The 11,561-nt window shown below is 33.3% G+C and overlaps 3 protein-coding genes across 3 annotated transcripts in view; all 3 read right to left on the bottom strand.

The window, feature by feature from the left end:
- The window catches only part of LOC133172529 (tetratricopeptide repeat protein 38-like), an 11,582-nt gene extending 10,184 nt beyond the window's left edge, over window positions 1-1,398 (bottom strand). Inside the window, exons 1-2 of the mRNA XM_061307437.1 lie at window positions 1,339-1,398; window positions 117-194 (exon numbers count right to left, since the gene is read on the bottom strand). Of these exons, the coding sequence (XP_061163421.1) occupies window positions 117-194; window positions 1,339-1,365 (105 nt within the window). The 5' untranslated portion in view covers window positions 1,366-1,398. The remainder of the gene's footprint in view (window positions 1-116; window positions 195-1,338) is intronic.
- A 1,532-nt stretch (window positions 1,399-2,930) lies between these two features.
- Window positions 2,931-6,793, bottom strand: LOC133205334 (glutathione S-transferase omega-1-like). The gene is made up of 5 exons (XM_061341123.1): window positions 6,593-6,793; window positions 6,299-6,404; window positions 4,184-4,403; window positions 3,936-4,065; window positions 2,931-3,177 (listed from the first exon to the last, which is right to left on the bottom strand). The coding sequence occupies exons 1-5, from the start codon at window positions 6,702-6,704 to the stop codon at window positions 2,936-2,938; spliced, it is 810 nt and encodes a 269-aa protein (XP_061197107.1). The 5' UTR covers window positions 6,705-6,793; the 3' UTR covers window positions 2,931-2,935.
- Window positions 6,794-10,196: 3,403 nt separating this feature from the next.
- Window positions 10,197-11,345, bottom strand: LOC133204876 (cysteinyl leukotriene receptor 2-like). Its single transcript, XM_061340619.1, has one exon. It carries the CDS (start codon window positions 11,343-11,345, stop codon window positions 10,197-10,199), a length of 1,149 nt encoding a protein of 382 aa, XP_061196603.1.
- Window positions 11,346-11,561: the final 216 nt, after the last annotated feature.

Below are 11,561 nucleotides of genomic sequence, written 5' to 3'. Positions count from 1 at the left end.
CTAGTACTACATGTACGCAATATATGCAGATCAGGTTTTGACTTTTGAATTTCTTTCACAAGGGGAGGGGGGTTCTTAATAAAGGTTAAAGCAGAACTAATTCAAAATAAAACTACCTGTGTAAGTGAGGCGTCAAATAATTTGCACGCTTCATTATTCGTCGTAGACATGGGAAGACCATCGTCATTCCAAGCCTATAATATACAAAAATATACCACTGAAGGGCTTCTATCATGATTTGAAAATTTACGTATAAATGCTTATGTTTGTGGTGGAATAAAGATTTTTCCCCTTAATTTTGACCGTTTTCATATATGTAAGAGGCTTCACAGACCTTAATTTTATTTACTGACCTTTAAAGTACATGTGTCTCTTTTGAAGAATGTTTCCATTGAAAGACTGATGTTAATATTATCAGTTTTAACGATTTTTTTTTTTAATTAAAGGGGCCTGGACATAATTGCATTGCCGTTTTCGTTTACAATTTTAAATTTCTTTTTGTATTAAAAAAAAAAAATAACCTCAGTTTAATGAATTGAACTTACATGAAAATTATTAAGATTCGAAGACAAAAACATTCTTCATAACATCATGCCAAACACCTGTGTTTGTAAACACGAGCACGACCTCTGTTATTGTTAATGTTTACGTTTTACCGGGTATGTTCAATTTGTTTACTTCTCACCTTTCTACTCTGAATTTTCTGGATTATAATTTTAATATTTTTCATTAATACATAACATTTTTTTCTACTTTTCTTAAATGTTAAGGATAAAATTTACTTCGTGAAAGTGCAAGTATGTGTGTCAATCAAACGCGTCCTGAAATTTGTAGTTTTAATAATTTCCAGGTAAAAGAAGTTTCTGAACACGTTTTTATAATATTTTTGTATGAAATGCTCTAGCAACATATAAGTCATTATATTATACTAGAAAAAATTAGAAAATGTTAACTTCAAACCTGTGTTCTGTGTTTAATATACATGTAAGTGAAAATTTTGTTTTGCTTGCAAATAAGAGATGAAAAGGATTTTTTAAATTTGCTGTAAATTGATGCGTATTATAAATGCCAAGAAGAGTCAGGTAGAGGTTTAACATTAAGAGAAAAAAATATTCATGAAAATATGATGTTTTAAAATAACAGCATACGATGCAGTATTTTCAAATATGAATAAAAATATTTAGTTTTGTTCCAAATGGACCGCCTGCAAAAATTTACTCTATTTACTATGTTCTCGTACAAAGCGAAGTAAACAATGATTCTACCTCCGTTTTCTAAGAGAATCATGATTGCAATTTTTTTCTGCTTCCTAAGTTTATAAGTTCTGATTAGGCTTACCTTGCAATCTCTCCAGTTAGTACGCATGTTCTCCGAATAAGATTAATCACAGTCGACGTTCTTGTTCTCTATATTAGAACTTGGGTCACATGGTCTAATAAAAAATACGGAAAGTCGACTGGATATTAAAAATATGGTATGTCCAACATTGCAAACTTTTCCATTTGTATTCTAAAATTATCCATTTGTGTGGTATATATTTCACAATTTTGAACGTATATTTTTGCACTTTTTTAAAAATTGTATTCTGTATTTCATTTGTTTTAATGTTGTGATTTTTTCCTTTAATTTCACATCTTTTTTGTATATTTCACCATGTATTCTGTATAATCTTTTGTATTTTGTGCTATAATATTCTATCTTCTGTTCGAATTCAACAATTTTCTATTTGTGTTCTATAATTTTCTATTTTCCCCTATATTTTGTGAGCATGTATAATGTATTTACTTTTAGTATTTTGCGCCTGTAGTAGTTGGATTCTTCCATACAATATTCAGATGTCAGTGTACATGAACATATTACATGGCAATGGTGATATCACGACAAACTCGTGCAATATTGAGGTCAATTTCTCACCAGAGGGCGTATTACGCTACGCTACAACACCTCGAGGTCCGGGTACATACCACAAACAGTTTTTTTTTTTATCTCCCATGCACACACAAGAGTTACATTGCTATTTTTTCAATATTCCGTTCGATTGAAATCTAATTAAGAAATCTCTAGTGTAAAATGTAAATTGAATAGACTCTCGAAAATGTTCCCAGAAACCTTATAGAATATAAAACTTAATACATTTCTGTATCTTTTAAAAAAAAAAATACTGAACTGTAGACTTACATTTTCCCACTTTTCACCAAATTATTGAAATTATGTGGCTTAGTCAACTGGTCAAACATAAGGTTGTTTTACTAAACAGATATTACTTCATCGGTGAAAGGGGTACCTACATGTACATATGCAAAGATATTAATTTTGGAAGAAAAAAAACCTATCTTTATTAAGCATGAGTTGCAAAGTTGGTCATTCGGCGAATTTTGTGAACACAAGTTATCTGGGTTTTCAAATAGGGGGAAAATTGTCTGCATGTTTGTCACACGGATACCAAGTATTCGTCAAAGTAATCGGCTCTAGAATATATCAAGGTATTAAAAGAGGCAAAAACAATGCAACGTGATTTTACAAAGATCTTCGGCAATGTTTTAATGTATCTAGCTTACGGGGATATACATGTATACTATTTGAACAACCTTGTTTTTGCTCTTTATTTTTTCTTTTCTTTTTTTCTTTCTTCTTCTTTTTTTAACAATATATTTTTAAATGTTCAAATTTATATCATTCACTGGACCATTTAATAATTATTCTTCCATACAAAATGAAATGCCGTTTACTTTACATTTTTTTATGATTAGTAAATGTTAGTATACATGTTTAATAAATGTGTTCAATTTTTACAATGCACATTATAACAAAACATATCTCATCTTTTTATATATTCCTGAATGTATCACTTGATGAAAAATAGAAATAATAACGTTAGCTGCATTGTTCATTCAAATAAATACTTTATACTATTACACAAATAAATGGCATTTTGTTAACTCAACCCGTAATCATAGTCTGGATTTCCTGCTCTCAGTGTCGAAAAGAAATGAATGTGAGCCGAAGGTTCCTCATATGTCTCTTTCACAGCCGGAAGTTTCATCATTAGTTTCATCCAGGAATGCAAATGTGGAAACTCATTAGAATTCACTTCCGCCTCCGGTGCTATTACTGCTAAAATTGGTACTCTTTCAAACCAAGGCCAAATCATAAAATCCACCATACATGGTGATGATCCTATTGAATAAGTATTTTTTTTTCAAATCATGGCATATATATATATATATATATATATATATATATATATATATATATATATATATATATATATATATATATATATATATATATATTGCAGACTTAGGAGGGCGCTCCTCAGTCCATCTTTCTTAAAATGCTGAGTAATACAATGTACATTACATTATAGTACAAAAAAAGACTAAACAGTAATGCATTTTGAACCAATTCTTATACATAACTGAGAAATGAAATAAAATAACTTTTGTGTACATGAACATTACTCTCTCTCTCTCTCTCTCTCTCTCTCTCTCTGAATATGTCTCTAGAATGTCAATGAAACACATAAATATGTATGCAGTTCTCTTTGCTTAAAAAATTCTGAAATTAATTATATGTGAAAACTTTTATTCGCGATCTGTCAGTTGGAAATCTATCCACGACGACTTATTTTCGCGAATGGGGAAATATTCTACATAAATACACAATGAAATGAAAATTTCGCGGCGAGAAATATTCACACAGAGTAAAGCTACATGCAAAATCGCGGAAATTTCTCGCACGCGAATAAAAGTTTCACTTAATTTTATTTAATTAGTGTACCTTGTATCACTATTTCGACAACTAAGCCTTACTTATAATCTACCTTTGAATCAACTATACAAATGTTCGATTATTTCATTTATCTTATAACTGAAAAATGACACATATTATGTAGATTCCTTTATTGGAATGTATTGTTAATGGTCGTTACTTACCTCCGAAGAATTCTCCTCTCTTTGTAAGCTCGTCTTCATAACGTTTTAATTGTCTCTTAAATCGACGTAGACATCTGTCTAACGTTCCATCGGCCACAGATTTTGGTATCTCGTAAAATAATTCCGTCACCTATTCAAATGATATCAATTACATTTGTCAACATTAATTGCAATCTATCATAAATAGACCATCATAGCAATATGCCATTTCACCTCACTTTTATTTATTTATATTATAATTTTTTTACCTTTCCAAACGTTTCCCATAGCAGCTTGTCCCTGCTTGCGAGATAAAAGTCTGTTGGGATCAGTTTGGGGTTCGGGTAAACGTTATCAATGTACTCGTTACACACATTAGACTCGTACAGCACCTTGCCATCAAATTCTAATACAGGAACAAGACCGACTGGATTTCGCGCCAAAAACCAGTCAGGTTTCTGTTTTAAATTGATATTTACTGTCTCAAACCTGTGATAATGAAATACAATTGAATAGTAAACTGTAAATATAAACAATTCCAAATTATCTATTTAAATAAAATAACAAGTACAACAAATCATGTAGGACAAAAGTTACCACTAAGTATTTCCTCCCTCTAGTTCTGGGTGAAAGAATAAAAATGCGTTTGGCTTACAGCGATGCGATATTACACATCTCAGTGGTTGATAAGAGGGGGTAATTACCCCCCCCCCCTTTCTAATAAAATTGTCAAATTCAAGATAACTCGTGGTTATAGTTTCTAAAAGGTTTTATTTCTATATATATAATATACTAGATGAAATCCGGCGCAAGCGCATGGAATTGAATTTTTCATTCACAAAAAATTATCTTATAATTTCTACTGACAATTAATGACTGGCTTATAGCAGGAAAAAATACTTTGTACATAATCCCGAATATAACTTATGAGCTAAAGTAGATAAAATACACCCCACTTCCTTCTTTCCTTTTTTTTTCTTTTCAATAATTTCAAAAGACTGTATGTAGACACCCCCCCCCCCCTTAAAAAGGTATTGGTTATATAAAGCAAATTTTTATTAACAGCTTTAGAAAACATGTGAAAACTTACAACAGGGATTTATCAGCCTATTTTGGGAAATGCCATTTTTGGGGAGTTGGGAAAAAATTATCGGCTATTTGATGAAATTGGGAAAAATTAAAAATATTGCTTAAATCATGTATTTAGGTGTAATTCATTTAACACTTCAGCATGAACTCTAATTTGGGCAACCAAACAGACAATTAAATATGATCCAACTAATTCATACAAGATCATGCAATTATGAATAATAGACTAATAAAAGTAAAATTGACTTCAATGAGTATAAAGTGTTTATACAACTTAGAGTAGTACATGTGTGTTTGAGATTCCAATTTAGGTCATTACAGAATCTGTTTCTGGAGATTATAAACCTCCTGCAAAAAATTATACTAAGTACACATTTTCTCAAAGTCCTCTTTTAATAATTATGTATTAATGCATTGAAAATATATTTTTCTATTTGAAATAATGCCTACAGTCCTTACCATTCACTCGTAGATCAATTAAGTAGGTAGAAATAACTTAATAAATCTATGTTATTACACAATATCACCATTTTCAGAAAAACGGAGGAAATTCGGATTAAACATTGGCGATGTTTTTACAGCGTTTTTAAACATGTGTTATGACTGAAGCTGACAATTTTACATTGTGTTTTTCCAAGATAAATAAATATAAAAGCATTGTTCACCAATTGGGAAAAAATACTGCAAAATTGGGAAAAACTGAACTCATTTTCAATTGGGAATGGGGCCGAATTTCGGCCCCTGAGGAGGTACTGATAAATCCCTGTACAATATAATACCACTTACTTCAAATATTTGAACAATAACTTATTCATTTATTGACTTTTCTCTTTAGCAAGTGCAGATTCAAATTGTACTTTGGGTTTGTTGCCATTATGCTCTCCGTGGCGAATATCATACATGTATTTGCACACGCAAGACACTCGGAGCTTCTGGGGGGTTGACTCATAAACTCAGAGCTTCTGGGGTTGACTCATAAACTCAGAGCTTCTGGGGGGTTGACTCATAAACTGATTCCATTGACCTTAAAATATTTGTAGTTTACATGCATGTATTAAATTGTCTACTTCATTTTTACCCTACAAAATCTCTCGAATCCAGGAGCTCCCGGGGGCTTCGAGGACCCTTGTCCTAAACCAGGGTTTCGCCCTGAACCCATAAGGGGCTTCAAAACAGCCCCAGACCTCTTGTCTAATCAACTAGCCCCCATCCCCTTTACTTTGGTTCCTGGATCCGCCCCGGTTAATACAGGCCCTGCATCTACATATGTAATAAATCACAACTAAAAAACGTACGTTATATTCTTATGCAAAAGGACCAGACGTGTCCGCTGGGCGTATGGACAGAATCTCATGCTGTACAGGCGAAGGGTACCTGGGGCTAGAGGGGGGCACTGGGTCCCTGCAACAAATAAATAAATTAATCCAATGTTAGAAACAAACATTTCTTTCTGACAAGTTGAGACTTTTTTTCTCAAATATATAAGATGTATTATATTTCAAGCATTTTCCTCAGCACATATTGAAAGATTTAGAAACATAGGTTTTCATAGTACGAGTTAATGTTCTTAGATAGTACACAAACCTCACCTCGACCCAGAGCTTTTTCCGACATTATTTTGATTTCAGAATATCTTCTCCACACAGTGTGCTGTATTACCGCTTTCTGAAGTTTTTGTCGACAAAGAAACACGGATGACATTGATCACACTATCTCAGTACTGATTATTTGGGGTGACAGAGGTGTATTTGATCCGTTCCATAAACTGACCTAACATGATATAGAAGTGGTTGTTCCATATAGACTTACCTCCCTTTTTATACTACAGCGAGAAGTTGTAAATCTGTAAATAACCGTGACATGGAACTAAACTACCTGGACGCTACAACTGTCAGAGAAATAATAATATTTATTATTTTGTTGCAGGGAGGTTGTGACATAAATTAAAATCAACATTTAACCGAATTCCGAGTTCGTTCCTTATTGCATATAAGACTTTTGTCTACAATTATAATTCACGCACTTCATGAATGAAACTGATTACATGTACATACATGTAATAACAGGCCCCAAGACCATAAACTGAGAATAGACTTAAGTCAAAATTTTGTTTTTTTAATATCTTGAGTTTTCTTTAATGTATTTGCTTAAAAATTTACAATTTTATATAACATTCAAATTCAAATATATGATGGAAATTTTATTTCAATATCAAAATTATTTCAAAAGAAATATTGGTTTGAAATTTTGACTTAAGTCTGTTCTCAGTTTACGGTCTTGGGGCCAGGATGCCATTCAATACAAGGAACCCAGACCCAACCCTTTCCCAATCGATGAATTATTTGCTATTTTAAAACATGCCTGCACTGTATTGTTTTCACTTTGTTAAAGTCAATATAGATGAAATTAAAATATTAATCTAAAATTAGATAGAAATGAGACATGAGGTATTCCCCCATGCAGGGAACCCCCTTCCCTACATCCTTCAAGGACTCTACAGATTCGGAATGCCACAGGTATATAATTTCTAACACATTTGTACTAAATAAAGCGTATGCGTGTACCAATCATTTTTTGAACGAAAATCAAGGCGATTTGGTTTATTTAAACAATTCCACTTTTTAAAAATTTAAACGTATAATTTTATTTGTATTCTTTAATATTGAGTTATCCCTTGGTTGAAAAAGATAAAGTTTTGGAGCAGATTTCTTTCCAAGTACTTCTATCTATACGTATACTCTGTATTGATCAGGGATGCATGGATAATGTTTTTGGTGTGTTTTATTGTACCAGTCAGGTTTGAGAAGCTGCATTTTCAGCAAAAATGTTTTTTGATCGAGCAGGATTTTAACTTTTGGAGGACATCTCATTCCCAAGTAATATACCGTAACCCCTATGGTGACCAGCTAGTGCTCGACCTTACAACAACAAAAAGTGTGTGGGGGAGGGGGACAACCAGCATTTAAAGGAAAATTTACTATAGCAAAATACTATACTCAGAAAAAATTGGGGGACCAGCCCCCCTTCCCCCCCCCCCCACCTCGCGTTCTACGGATCTGAATCTTGTATGAATAATACATCCATGCAGAGATGCTCACTACCAGACTTGCTTCGGATGCTGGATCTGACCTGGCCTACATTTTCCGGATGAGTGGCCAAGGCTAATTCCAGCCTACCTGGATCAAACTTGCCTATATGATGTATCTAGGGCTGTACACAACCAAATTAGCTTCCCATGCTAGGTTTGACCTACATTTTCTGGATGAGTTACCAGGTTAAAGTCGGATTCTGGGTCTGATCTACATTTTCTTCATGAGTGACCTGATTAAAGTTTTTGAAGAGGTTCATTCCCACATAGCCCTGTGCTGATTAAACTTGCATGGATGATGCATCTACCAGACTGGTTTGGATGCTGAATATTTTCTGGGCGATTACCTTTATTGGAGCAAGTCTATTCCCAAAGAAATAAAAATCCTACCCAGACCAAACTTGCATAAATATTGCATTTAGAGATGCACACTACCAGAATATTAAAGATACCATTCGTTAAGGTGAGTTATGCAATGTTTAATAAAAGGAATAATTAAGTCACTGTTTCATATATAAACAAAAATGAAAATAATTTTGTCTGGTCTTATCAATCTGCATTACGACATTTTAGTTACAACAATATTACGCATGCATAAAAATAAGTTATTTTCAAATCAATGTACAATTTGAAATATAAAATATTAATACGTTTAAAATGACGAACTCTTCAGATTTAGATGTTAATTCTTTATATCATTAATGAAAAAGCAAAGTTCAATTTATGTTTGACATTCTAATGGGAAATCGGGATATATTTCTGGGTTTGCAAACAGTACACGAAACACCCCAGAGCAACGGCAGCCATGCACTCGCTTATACAACGTGGGAGTCTATTGATGAACAAATAATCAAAAAAAAAAAAAAAAAAAAAAAAAAAAACTGGCCACAAATCACAACCCCAAATTACAGGTTTTACACCTGAACCCGTAAAGATTTTTGTTAAATGATAAATTGCTAATTCGCGTCATTTCTCGTGTTAAAATGTGCCGTTGTCTTGATCGACTAATTCCATCTCTCAACTCCATCAAAACATTTATTTATTTACCAGTGGCCTTTTGTTTTCATTCCAATGTTTTCTAATAAGTTGTATCTTATTAGACACCTACATGTAACTTATTGGATGCAAGCAGACCAAGAAAGGATTTATTGGAGAAGATAAAACCAAGCATGACGTCACTGAAATGTTTTCATGGAAAAAAATTGATGAAATAATGAAAATATACTTTAAAGATTAAAAATTGCTGCTAATAATTACTTTTACTGAATGCTTCCCATGAGCAATGCGGTTACGACGTAGGGAAAACCTATCACCATTATTATTTGCTCTTTTTATTAATGACGTAACATCCTTTTTGATGACAAAGGTACGAAAGCCGGTAGGTGCCAGGTAGAAAAATATTTTATCTGGCGGCCGCCACGTTGCACGTAAATAACTGGCAGCCGCCAGATAAAAAAAATCTAACGGTCGCCAGATAACTTATCTGGCGGCTGTCAGAAAATTACTATATAGTATTTGGCGGCCGCCATATAATTTCTGGCTTCCTCCAGATCTATTTATCTGGCGGCCGCCGAGTAATTACTTGACGGCCGCCAGATAAGTTTATGGCGGCCGCCAGATAATTATTTGGCGCCCGCCAGAAACTTATCTGTTAAATAAACACGATTTTGATTTATGGGGTTATGTGGTAATGTAAGACACAAGTTATGGAAAGGATAAAGTCCTACCCATGATTTTGTGTTCATGAATTAATTTTAAAAAGAGTTCATACTCCCAGCTATTTAATTTAATAAAAAAAAACCTGACTTCACAGGGAACAGATCAATATGATAATTTCTCAGAGCAATGCCATTTTTAAAGTAGACAAAATTGATGGAAAATCAATTTTCTTGTGATTTTGTTTTTAAAAAGATTGGGAACGACGAAGTTAAATTATTGACAATGATAAGCTATTATACTAGTACCTTACTCATAATAAAAGTGATATGAACATAAATTACTAAACATCTGTTTGATTAAGATGTTTCTAAAATTTATTTCTAATTTTTTATATTATTTGTGATAAATGTAACGAATAACAGAAGTAATTTAACTAAACTAAATGTTTATGAATATCTTGAAGAATATTCTTGCATTTCGAACACTTCGTTTCCGATGACTAGTTGTTCAGCCTTTTGCTTACAAATTCGTTTTTGAAACCATAACCGAAGTCTTTTAGAATTTGCGATGTAGAGATAAAAGTTTATGGCATGGTTGCAATACATCATAAGCTCTGCAAAAGACCGGAAATACTGATATCTTTCGCGACTGAATATAGGCTGGTTATGAAGAGAGTTTAACACCGCAGTCACACACAAGTAGACCAGCATAGGAAGGGTGGACACTACAAAGGTCAGAGACAAAATGACCATGGTTGTTGTCAACTTCCTTTCGACCCTGGGTGATTTCTGATCGACAGACGTTTTCAAAAATCGTCTTGCGTTGACCAAAGGATTTCTTTTCTTTATGCCACGGATTTTCTTGATGATTCTGCCGTTTAAGATACATGTACTTAGGAAGGGCAAGATAAAATAAATAAAAGAATCGATCAGCGGCCAAATTTGATAAATCATTGTGTTGCTTTTTGCGGCGGGATCACAACTTTGTTGTTTGGTCACATTGTTGATGACGATTTCGAGTGTCCAGAATACATGGCTGTTAACCATTGCTAGTATGCCCAACACCAGCAAAATAATAATGAGCGAACGACGAACTTTGCATATAACAGTCGCTTGAAATGGATGATAAAGCATGACAAATCTTTCGAACGTTACGACCACTAGAAGCCAAACTGATGTATCACTAAAAACAAGACTTAGAAAAGTCAACGTTTTACATGTGAAGTTACTGCGAGAAAGGATATTCGTTCCCAGAATCTCGTTTAACCACCGAACAAGCAGACCTACATGTAATACAAGAAGGTCAAATATTGAAAGAGATAATAGATATACATATGTCGACTCTTTTTTGGCGAAATATGGCAAAATAAGTAAGGACATCAGATGCCCAATCACTCCAATGAAAAAAACAAACGGTGCCCCGATTAGAATTATTTGATCTCTTCGCTGTACACGGGGTGGAGTAATGCCGTTGAATTCGTTTTTTCCGAAGTAGTTTAGGATGTCATTTTCATCTATTGTATTGTTATCTAGTAGTTTGTGCAAAAAGTCCAACATGTCCGTATAGTAAACTTTGCCTCCCTCCGGTAGTTCCATATTAAAAGCCTGAAAAGTGAAAGAAAACGCAGATGTTAAAAGACTGAATCTACCGTTACCTTTATATAATACAAAAACATGTAGTACGCATGTCTCAAGAATTGTTCATTCAACTTACACAATAATTATCTTCTTTGTGGGTTGATGCCTGACAGATGTTAATGAATTGATGAATGGAAAGAAGCTGCGTCTTTACTTAATATACGAGATCAATTA

Source organism: Saccostrea echinata, unplaced genomic scaffold, assembly GCF_033153115.1.
Source record: "Saccostrea echinata isolate AGI-Se365-2 ecotype Australia unplaced genomic scaffold, CSIRO_AGI_Sech_v1 ptg000054l, whole genome shotgun sequence".
Lineage (NCBI taxonomy): Eukaryota > Metazoa > Mollusca > Bivalvia > Ostreida > Ostreidae > Saccostrea > Saccostrea echinata.
Note: the sequence above shows the minus strand (reverse complement) of the source record. Positions and strands in the feature narration are given on the sequence as shown.

Coding starts and splice junctions, on each gene's coding strand:
- LOC133204876 (XM_061340619.1), bottom strand. CDS start 11,345: ATGGAACTACCGGAGGGAGGCAAAGTTTACTATACGGACATGTTGGAC.
- LOC133205334 (XM_061341123.1), bottom strand. CDS start 6,704: ATGTCATCCGTGTTTCTTTGTCGACAAAAACTTCAGAAAGCGGTAATA. Junction 6,405..6,592: donor GGAAAAAGCTCTGGGTCGAG/GTGAGGTTTGTG, acceptor TATTTGTTGCAG/GGACCCAGTGCCCCCCTCTA. Junction 4,404..6,298: donor CTTTTGCATAAGAATATAAC/GTACGTTTTTTA, acceptor TCATTATCACAG/GTTTGAGACAGTAAATATCA.